The sequence below is a fragment of the Schistosoma mansoni genome, chromosome W (assembly GCF_000237925.1).
Source record: "Schistosoma mansoni strain Puerto Rico chromosome W, complete genome".
NCBI classification, from domain to species: domain Eukaryota; kingdom Metazoa; phylum Platyhelminthes; class Trematoda; order Strigeidida; family Schistosomatidae; genus Schistosoma; species Schistosoma mansoni.
Genome location: NC_031502.1, coordinates 48,515,122 through 48,527,388, shown reverse-complemented (window position 1 = coordinate 48,527,388; position 12,267 = coordinate 48,515,122). Strand labels below are relative to the sequence as shown.

The 12,267-nt window shown below is 34.5% G+C and overlaps 1 protein-coding gene across 1 annotated transcript in view; it reads right to left on the bottom strand.

Moving 5' to 3' along the window:
- Positions 1–12,267, bottom strand: part of Smp_161080 (ran binding protein 9-related) — a gene marked incomplete at its 3' end in the record, with an annotated part of 47,242 nt that overhangs the window by 24,042 nt on the left and 10,933 nt on the right. The window contains exons 4-5 of the mRNA XM_018789977.1: positions 8,614–8,807; positions 5,156–5,337 (exon numbers count right to left, since the gene is read on the bottom strand). Coding sequence (XP_018655366.1) covers positions 5,156–5,337; positions 8,614–8,807 — 376 coding nt within the window. The remainder of the gene's footprint in view (positions 1–5,155; positions 5,338–8,613; positions 8,808–12,267) is intronic.

Sequence of the window (12,267 nt, the reverse complement as noted above, 5' to 3'; positions counted from 1 at the left end):
TAGCCTACCATCGCTACCATCATTTACTATTAGCAACATGGTAGATCGATATGCAAAGTGCAATCAATCCATTTTTAACCAAAAGACTCAAAAAATCTGACTCATTAACCTACAATTATCTAGGCCTAAAATGACACATTTAATCAGAATGCCAATAACTCAGTGTTTCCACAAGCTTCATGTACAATAAATTTTAGCTTATGAAGGAATGTGTAGCATTGTTCGTAAAGTAAATTAAGTGTTACCTTTGGAAAGTGTTAATTCCTGGCAATTTAACAAATAAAAGAACTATTATTACATCAAGGAGGTTCGACTATTGACCGAAGGGCGGAAACATTAATGATATAAAGTAATAAAATAACTGATTAAAACTTATTGTTGCCACTGTATTATCTGTCACAACTATTTCCTTTTCTCATTTGTCGTCGTAACAAAAATTGAAATTATTACGTAAAAATAACCAGTTCACTCAAATTATCATATCCGGAATGATTCGGAAAAAACGCATATATAATATAGAAAGTGATTTGAACAATACAGATATATATATATATATATCACGCAACACTGAATGAACGGTTTTATAATTTAATTTTTACTACATATACAGAAACGTAGTACAACGCAAACATAAAACTTCAAGACAATCAAATGTATGGAAACAGATTGTATTCAGAGAAAGTGTACAGCATAATGGTCATTGAGAAAAACAAGGAATCGATCTTGCGATTACGTAATCATGAAAGTTCTTCAGTCAGTCAGTCAGTTACAACGTCGAACTTCGTACGTACGTACATCAGTTCGAGTCGCCACACCACATTAGTACAGAGATGCAGTTGTCGATCCCATAGTGATTGAAGTAGTAAGAGTATAAGCAGTAATCCCAAAGATTACGGTTTGAAGATGTTATTCAAGGAGTATAATACAGTCAGATAAATTTGAAAAGAGAAAAAGGATAGGGGCATGAGGAATTCAGAGAATTAGAATTTGGTAGAACACAAAGAGTGGATGCACCTTCGCTATTGCAAACGATTTTGAGCCATGTCATTCACGGTCTCTAACCATCGATGAAAGTTCTTACACTAATTATGTCTTCGAGTTATTTTAAAATAGATGTAAAGTAAGAAAGAGTAACGAACTACGTCTGACGAATATCTTCAACTACGGATTATAATATTAATTGAGTAAAGACGACTAACTCATTGAGGAAAACCCTTCATGAATACTAGCGCTAACAAAAAAAGACATGAAAGGAAATTAGATAATATTTACGTGTATATAATAGAGAAACAACCAATCAATTATACTTGAATATATGTACCAAGATTTTAAAATTAAGAGGCATGAAATATCACTGAATCTTTTTAAGGCCAGACTTCTACATGTTCAGTGAAGATTATTTAAATTCACTAGAAAGGAAAGTGTACCTCACTGGAATTGATTGAATTTTTTTCGCATGAGCTCCTGCAATCAACTAATTGACATTGAAAGAGGACATTATGGACAAAAATAGATATTGATCAGTGACATATTTAGTTCACAAGGCTAATTAATTTAATTTAATACAAGTGAGTAACCTATAACCTAAATTTATGTTATAGAAATTTTCGTATACAAGAGTTGACAATTCTTTAGCTGAGTGTTTAACCCAACTTGTGATGGACAGACTTATAACTTGCAATCCAATGCGTGAAAGTTGAACTAAAAAGAATACTATTCACACTTCGATGATTGAATTACTGATTTACTAATTGTGATTATGTTTATTAGCTTATGAAAATGAGTATCACTAATTAAATCGCTTTTCTTATTGTGAATTAAATGATATCGTAGTATGACGACCACCTTGCACTTTTATAAATTTTAATAGTTGGATTCATGAGTCGATGTAAGCCAGATCACCACTGAAAACCTAAAATCACTGTACGGCCGTTTCGTCTAAGTATTGGACTCCTTAGCAGTGATCATCCACGACCCCGCATGTGGGACTCGAACCCAGGACCTTTGTTCTCGCGCGGGCACGCTTAGCTTGTGTGTGACTTCTATGAATCAGATTATTTGATCATCAAAATTTCATTGTCTTTCAAGACAACATCATCAATTGCATACTTCCCTATCATTATATATATATATATATATATATATATATAGAGAGAGAGAGAGAGAGAGAGAGAGAGAGAAATGTGGTTTATAATCTAAGGCAGTGGATTTGTACTGACTCAGTTAATTATCAAAAGTTAGACTATATTACTATGAATTTTTGCCTGAACAAACCATTTCAATTGCCATTATACAACTTCTATAAATAGTGATTAAAAAAATAGGTCACAATCGAAAGATACTTGATAATGATGAAAATTCACTTTACTTATTTTCACATGATCACTAGGATACAAGCATATGATATGATCGACTAGAGAAGAGTATCATACTGTTTGTAAAATCATTCACATATTAACAAGTAACAAATAGAATGGAAACATGAACAGAACATTTCTCTATATAACACATTTTTCATTAAATTAGTTGGATAAATTCGTCCAAGACTTAGTAACAAAGTAACCTGGGATAAATCGATATGCTCACTAAAGAGAGAGTGACAGACAGAGAAATCTGTTTGGTTTTGTACTACAAAAAATAACAATGTTATGCATTATGCATTCATATTACTTACAGAAATTTATACACTTAAATTAATGATATATGCACAAGATCAATGAGTACGTAGACTTGTAACTATCATTCGAGTATACATCCAGGTAATGGTGACAAAAATAAGCACATGACAGATGAGTATGGAAATAATATAAAAATAAAACTTTACTAGGCTTACAAACTGATCATACAATCAATCTATAGAAATTAGACAGATCAATAAGGTTTGCAAACAAGGCAATACATCCTACTATAGTGTAATACAATATTACTAGGTTATGATGTTACACTACTAGCGTATACACTTAAGAAATTTCATAAAGTGAAATGAAGTGGTTCAGCACAGTGATTTAACGATTGATAATTAAATCTTCTAATCCTATTGGGTGATAATTATTGCTTTAAAATATCCATAGTTATTTCCACGACATAAGAAATCTGTTGAAATTATAACTGATAAAAAAAGGTTAAATTAAAATTTTAGACTGTTGATTGATTAAATAGAGATTTTCCTAGATTTTGATTCATACAACTACATAGTCTGAATAATTTATTCTGCCATTGGACAGATCAGCACAAATTATTCAGTCGTTTTCTTTTTCATTGAAAGTTTAGGTTGCGTAAAAACGTTTGTTACGAAGTTGCAGCATTGTTGAAGAATAATTATTTGTAAATACAAACTCAATTTTGTCATTTGAAAAAAAAGTATTGGATCTAGCAAATGTATTTGTTATGAGTTCGTGTCAGTTCAAACCTATTTCTATTATCGTAAAAGTGCACTCAGTCACATCAATAAAATGAACTTTGAAATCGAAGACACAAATTGGTTATAGGCGGCACAATACTCCCCCACAAACGCATACATAAAGCTACATGGATCTCACCGGACAACACCACAGAGAACCAGATAGATCATATTTCTATCAACAAAACATTCCGAAGGACAATGGAAGGTGTAAGAACCAGGAGAGGAGCTGGCATAGCTTCAGATCACCACTTGGTTGAGGCCAAAACGAAACTGAAGCTAAAGAAACACTGGACAAACAGCACTACAAAGGTTCAATACAGCCTTCCTTTGAGATACTGACAAGCTCGACGAATTCAAGATAACTCTCAACAACAGGTTCCAAGCTCTACAGGATCTAATGAAAGAACAAGAAACTACGATGGAGGACAACTGGAAATGGATCAAAGAAGCACTACCTTCAACGAGTAAGGATGTTCTGGGTTGCAAGAAGCATCATAATAAGGAATGGATCTTTATGAAAACCCTTGACAAGTTTGAAAAAGGAAGAACAAGAAGTCAGAAATTAACAACAGTCGAACACGAGCAGGGAAAGTCAAGGCGCAAACAAACAAGTGAAGGAGAGCATTAAAGCCGAAAAGCAGAAATGCATGAGAGAACTAGCAACCACGGCGAAAAAAGCTGCAAGGGAAGGGAATATGAAACAACTATATGATACAACGAAGAAACTAGCAGGTAAATATAGTAAACTAGAAAGACCAGTCAAGGACAAAGAAGGGGAGACAATCACGGAGATTCAAGAACAGAGGGGCAGAATACTTCGAGGAACTGCTGAATAGACCAGACCCATTGAATCCACCGGACATCAATGCAGCACACACAGACCTCCCTATAGATGTCACTCCACCAATGATCAAAGAAGTCAAGATGGCCATTAGACAAGTCAAGAGTGGGAAAGCCGCAGGACCTGACAATATACCAGCTGAAGCACTGAAGTCAAACATTGAAGTTACTGCAAACATGCTTCACCTTCTATTCAGGAAGATTTGGGAGGAGGAACAAGTGCCAATGGACTGGAAAGAAAGATATCTCATCAAGATACCAAAGAAAGGAGATCTGAGCAAATGTGGAAACTACAGAGCCATCACACTACTGTCAGTACCAAGTAATGAAATGACTAACGAATAGCTCATATGACCTAGAGCCTAAGAGTTACTCGTAGTTCTAAGGTCGTTGTTTATGTCAACTCCTAGATCTTATTATTCTATTATTTTATGTAACACAATTCCATTCATTGTGTGGTGATATGAATCGTCTCAGTTGTTTATTTGCATCGTTACACTATTGTTAGAATTAACTTTTACTGACCACCTACACATCTATTGAACCAGTGAATTCAGCTCATCCTATGGCATATTCTTCTGATTCAGATGTAAAGGCGAAGACTGGCAAAGCAAGGACAACATCCATACTATCGAATAACATATGGGACTCAAAACAACTCTCAACTAATTTCAAAGTCACAATTTTCAATAAGAACATCAAGACAGTTAGTTCTACTGTACAGAGCTGAAACGTGAACTAATACATCCATCGTCAAGAAGGTACAAGTATTTATAAACAGTTTTCTATGCAAAATACTCAACATATTATTATTAAACAATTCAAAATAAAAGTATATCATTGTTTAAATATTAATTCAACCACAATTTCATTATATATATATATATAAAGCATGATTAAACCAACACTTACTTTCTCATTGTAACATAAGCTAACTGATCATTACATTTACGATCAACTGCCGTACTTATTGCTACAGCACGTTCACGAGCAATATACTGACCAATATTGTATGCAAATTTATGATGACCGAAATTGACGCTCACATGACAATTGGGACAGGCGAAAGCAATACAAGGATAGACTGGATGTGGCTGAATACAGAACGAAATGTGATGTACCGGTGGTAATATTAAAACAATGAAGTATAATTTAAAGAGAAACAAATTTAATCATATTTTTAATATATAAGTATACATGTATATATTCATATGTGGAGAGAGTTAAAGGACCAACATTTTTTCCAATTGACGTTTATTTTTATCAGTCAGCTGATATTTTCCCTGATAAATTATATCATCTAGGTTGAGTATACATAGTCTTTAATGCCTTAATAATATATTAAATTAGTTGACTAGTGGTAGTCTTTTGAACTACAGTCAGTTGTAATTATGAGGTTGGTTCTGAGTGCGAATTACCATTTTCGTAATTTTGTTGAATATTACTGATAAGCGTACTGATGATAACTAACAATGCGAACATTCGTGTACTCGGCTTCGAGCTAAAAATGATATTCCGTCTCCGTAAACCAAAGTACATAAAGTGAGGTTCAAACCCGCAGCTTAGTTGTTCAAAGTTGAACACTTTAACCAACAAGTCACAGGGCTACAATATATGTGATAAGCTATATTATGTATGCAAGATAATGATTTCCTTGTTATATAACTAGATATCAAAGATTTTATAGACCAAACATTTAGACTTATAATGGAGAGAAGCGGCTAAACTATTGATTAGGTTGTTTACTGGGGCTTTTCGATAGCGAATTAGCTTAAAACTGTTTGTAGAAATTTGAGTTTTACGTACAATTCACACGATATCGGAATGGTTAATAAAAACAAGCGATATTAGATAGACCATGATGACATAAACACTAAATATTTTGTTTCTACTTAGTTAAAAAAAATTTCATCCAGTGAAGCATAAAGCTGCACTACACCTCACAACTGAAACGATCAAAACCGGTGTCGTCTGCCTGATTACTGTTGACTGGTAAGATAATAAACGGTAATAATGTATAATTGCTACATATCACTAGGTGAACGTTAGCTGCTCGACTAGCAAAACTGCAATATATAAAATAAAACCAAAATTTGTACAGGTAAAGTCTACTATAAAGCACAAATTATTATCAGCAAACTGTAGCCTTAGTAATACGCATTAACATCTATCACTAGAGATCAAAAATACAGATGTAATAATTCACTCTGAGAGAAATATGACACATCAGTATAAACAAAGAGTGAGGTAATTAAATTGAAATATTAACAACATGACAGTGAAATTGTTGCCTCTTAACTTACCATAGAATATATCCTCGAACGATTATACTATGACAGTGTGACTAATTGATAAAACTGATGAAATGACTAAGGTGGCTACATGAATGATCTGCTTTCAGAACCCAAATTCAAATCTCAAGTGAAGTCAACATGAACTAGATGTCAACACAGGATCGAGAACAAGACCACCATTTAGTGTACAATAGCCTAAAATATCTTATTTCAGTCGAACTGAGATATATCTTGACCATCATTCAGTCTCACTGGTGTGTAAATTTCAAATGATCATATTCCACAACTCCTTGAAAAATTCGCTAGTCACTAATGAGTCTAGGACTATCACTAAGTTACGTTGTTTTATGAAAATGTTAGGTTTAAGCATCTATGGGATTTCTAATATGCTGAAAAGTCCCAACACTAAGAAGAGAAGACGTTAATTGATGTTTGGTTTTAAACGATTTTTCAACCAGATATCACTTCGTTATGAAAATTTGTAAAACTGACTAACTTAATGATTTTTAATCACTGCACGTTATAGCCCTATATTGAAAGTTTAGAAAATTGGTACGTCGGTGTGTAGAAAGTCAACAGCATTATTCCCTCCCCTTCCAAATACTTCAATGACATAGGCAGACAGGAAGATAAGTAATAACTGATATTTCTACTACTCGAACGCTTGCTACTGACTTCCTAACTACTTTCTATATCCTCACACTACTCCTAAACTTAAACCATAGGGTAAAGAAAAGATGTGAAGTAAGAATAGAAGCCTTACTTCAAGGTTGATTTATGTACAGAAAATAAGTTTTTTTTAGGTTTACAAGTAGCCCCAACTATCTAAAAGCTTCTGGAATACAACAAAATAAGTAATTATCTGACTAGGATGCAACAAATAAGCCGTCACTTTTATAGATATTTCTGTTTGATGTTGATTGGACGAAACGTTTTAAGCCTTTTCTGGGCTTCTGGGAACTTTAAAGACATACTCTTGGGGACCCCCAACAATGACCATATAAAATAATCAATGAGAATTTATAAGATCAAGATTTTTCACTTTTTGCGGCTTAACAAAAGGAAATCAATAATGATGGAATGACCTTAATTAAAACGAAAAAAACCATGCCTCGCATAAGTCACTTTGGCCGGAATGATATGACATTCACTTGGTCAGACCTGTTTTTGGTTGATCGCACCAAATATTCTTACTTTGTTCTTTTGTACCAGTTAGACTTGGGTTAATTTAGTTTGTTGATTTATTCTCTGAAGAAGTGACTTACAAATAGTCATGAAACGTTAGAAAATTTAAAAAGTTGCTTTTTCTACTCATTGGAATATTACAAATACATTATTTTTATTAGTGACAATCTACTCAATTTGTTTGAAATTGTCAAGACAAACCTTGATAATGACACCTAAAAAACCATGAGATTAATAGACATTACAGTACCAATATGTTTAAGACTTAGAGGAAGATACTGTATACGTATCTTTCAGATTAGTTATTATTGTTTCGAAGAAACACATTGAGTGTACATAGATTCACTTAAAAACTTATAAAGTAACGTCTCATTCATAGAGTGTTAACAGATGTGATAAAATGGTTCACATTGAATTAAGCGTATCGCATTTGAAATTAAGAATTATAGCAATACTTAGTTTGATTAACCAAAACAAATTAATATGAACCATGAATATTAACATTCTACTATGTTACCATAACAAAGATCAGATCGGTAAATAGACTAACGCAAGCAACAGAGCATGATGATTTGACGCTTATTAATGAATATAAAATCATTTAAATTCAAACAGGTGGTTTGTGAGGAATTTACTGAAGAGGTTCCACCGTTCGAAAATCCATTTCTGAAATAAAGATAGGAAGGATAAAGTAGAGGAGGGTGGGTGTGGATGATTTAATAATTAAGACGAGTGTACACCAATGTCATTCATGGAATGCTTGTTGGACTATAATAACTATACACTAAATGATAGATATTATATACATTAGGAAATTCGCAAACTTAATTACATAAATAGAAAACCATTATCCTCAAAAAATTCAGGTTTTTTATAGAACATAAAACTCACCAACTTTTTACCAGCACTTATTGGTCCAACGAATACACCATTTTTTGTGAAAAAAACAGAATTATTAACAAAATTCACACCGCAACCAATTATATCGGATTCACCAAAACTAGGCGCAGAAATGGGTAGTTCTTTGGAATTATGATAAATTGTCCCGCTATTACTGTGGTAACCATACGATGTAAATTCCATCCCTATATTTATTATTATTGTTTATTTAATATTGAATTAGTAGAATCGAAAAATAGAACAGAGAGAAAAACAGATACAAAGCTATTTTATTTCCCCTTTGTTAATGAATAAAAATTGACTGAAATATATTTACACAGTATCTTTCAGATTATGAAGATGAATGACGTGTGTTAGAATACCACGGTGAGAATCAGCTTCGTCAAGATTACAGGTACTCCTTGAAGACGATTGGGAGCTATCACGAAATATAGAACTAGGGTTTCATGCTGACTACCTACCTCCAACCACCTAACACTGGAACATAGGGAACGCGATGTCAATTCACTTAAGCTAGCACCCATATTGCAAAATGAATCGAAATAATTTGACTAAAATAGAAGGACTAGGAATAAATGTGACATTGATCACCACTACTAGAATAGGCAACTGTAAATACAACATTCTGCATATGCATAGTGAAAGTATACACATAGTTAATAAAAACCATGTCCACAGAATATAAACCACTTCATTATATCACAGAATAGTTGATAAAGGAGAGTCTGTTGTCGCTGAAAATACTTGTATAGAGAAATGTGCTGATATTATATCCTAAGAAATTAGTACTAATTGTTTAGACAAGTGGTAATGGTATTTTCACAAAGCTGAAAGCAGACATTTAGTTCCTCCGAAGTACCAATGAATAAATCTCCCATAGAAGTTATCTTTATATTTTGAGCATGCCAGTGGCATCAAACAAATCATGAAAACACGATTAACTAGTTTGATAAACATTTTTTCACGAATACAGATATAATGAATAAGAAAGAAATCATCTCTGTGCTATTTTATTCCCATTTTGTTGATTCATACCTCAAAAAATCATACTGTTTTTGATGGAAATTCGATCTAATATAACGTTTTCTACCGTTAAGTGGTTGTTTTCAAAGAGCTGTCACTCAGTGCGGAATCTCATACATCTATTCTGAAAGCACACGTGCAAGCTAAACTCCATACTTTCAACATTTGCACTTTGAAGATAATCGGACAACAGACAGGTTTACCTAAGACACTAAAAATGTCTATTGGATAACAAAGACTAGTATTTAGGATTTTAATGACGTACTGAGAATTCGTGATCAATCTATCATTTGAGAAAGAATTCTCTAAGTATGTTTGCTATTGAACCGAGTGATGTCGACAATATCTTCCGTGTTCAACATGGAGCTGAAGTCAGAAAACTCCTTAGTGTATCTAGCTAAGATCCGATGGTATTAATCCCAGTAGCTGACAATTTGGAATAAGAAATAAACCCATGTTAAAGATCACCTTTAAGTTGGATGGTACCAGGCTGTTGATAAGCTGTGTGCCCACCCATTAACCAATAGGCTTTTATGGAAAACCAACAACTCTACAAAATATCACATTGTAGCATGTACGATTTATTTATTTATTTGAAACTGCTCTCACCGACGCGTTGTAGATCCGACCTTTTACAGCCAGACTACCTTCGCGAAGGCGCCAAAGATGGCCCAGATTGGCGTAAGCCGCTCTGGCTTTCACTATACCTGAATCGATCTAATCACTCACGCCACCATCAGTACTTATGCAGCTACCTAGATACACGAACTTCTCAACTACTTCAATCTGCTCACCACCCAGAATGAGTACAGGATTAGAATCCTGCCAGTCTTGTAGAAACACTTTGCACATCGAAGGTGCAAAGCACATACTGTACCTATGGACACTGATCGCCAACTGATTAAGTGCGGATCGCATGGCTTGAGCGTTATCGCACGGTAAGACATTATCATCCAAATACTCAAGGTCGAGAAGTCTTTCTCCAGGCAACAGATTCACACCGCCATTACTTACATCCATCAAAGCTGTTTCCAGAATGTCATCGATGGCAAAGTTGAAGAGGAATGATGAGATTGGGCAACCCTGCCTAACCCCACTGCTTGAATGGAACAATGGAGAAAGGTGGTTATATGCCCTCACTCTGCCTGAGGCGTCTGTATACAGGGCTTTTAAGACGTTAATAAACTTCTCAGGCACACCCTTCTTCAATAGACAATCCCAAAGAACAGTCCTGTCCAATGAACCAAAGGTGGCCCTGATAACAAGAAACACTACGATTGTTGACCTGTGATAAGTATGACAGTGTTCTAACATTTGGCGGAGGGTGAAGATACGATCAATACATACTCGACAGAACGAAAACCAGCCTGCTCCTCCCGAGTTTTGAACAACCTACGAAGTATGACAGAAGCCAATATTTTGGAAGCAATCGAATGTAGACTTATCCCCCGATAGTTGTTACAGGGACGATGTGAGCCTTTTTTAAAGACAGGGACAACTATCGACTCATTCCGTGACGTTAGGACACTCTCTAGCTCCCAGACTTTTGTAAACAACTTAGTCAATTCCTTAGACAGAAAGTCACCACCACCATTAAAAAGAGCCGGAGGTAAGTCGTCTAGTCCTGGTGATTCGTAGCGTTTCAAGAGTTGGAGTTCCTTGTGAACTTCCGCCTCATTTGGTGGGGCAGTTTCATCGGCCATGGAGGGCAGGACAATATGATCAATGTTATCAGAGCAGCAGGCCAGTTGAACTGCCCTTCAACGAATTCTGCCCATCATCCAAGACGTCGATGGATGTTAATGATTGGCATCCCGTCATCCTCACAGATTGTTTCACTCACACCAGACTTCTTGTTGCCAGTAGTTCGAATGAGTTGGAAGAGCTTCCAGAAGTTACAAGATGCAGCTACTGCTTCCAGCTCATTAGCACGCATCGACCACCAAGTTTCTCAGTCGTTACTCAAGCTTTGCCCTATGTCATTTCGTAACAGCCTTCGTTTATGGTCATGTAAGATTGCAAAATATCAGTAAATTAAATTTTAGTAAATGACTAAATATTTTTGATCTCCATTAGTCTACATTTCAAGTATTACAAAGGGAACTATAGTTCAAGCAACAAGATTATTCTACAACTAACTGTATATAGTTTAAATGACTGAGTAAAGCTAATCACATCATCTAGGAATTGTTGCTACTATTACAAAGAATATATAGCTATTCTTGACAGACAAAAACACAGCAGTTACACTTCCGCTTTAACATAAAACTTTTGGAGACAGTTGAACAATTGTTTCATTAATCAATAATCCACCACACATTCTTCATTCTGTTCTCCTCTTTTCTCTCCCTCTTTCTCTTTTACTATTGTTATACATGGCTAAATACACCATTCAGCTTTTTTCCCCATCATAAAGCAATAAATATTATATTCAGTAAGGAAATATTTTTAGCCACAATACACTTTATTAAAAAACTAGACATTTATCATACTACTACTACTACTGCTACAATCAAAGAAAAGAGAACAAAGCATGTTTATTTGATTGTTGCATTATTATCCCCACATCGCTCATATTGATCGATTGTAGTAAATGAATAAAAATCCTCTGATATGATGATA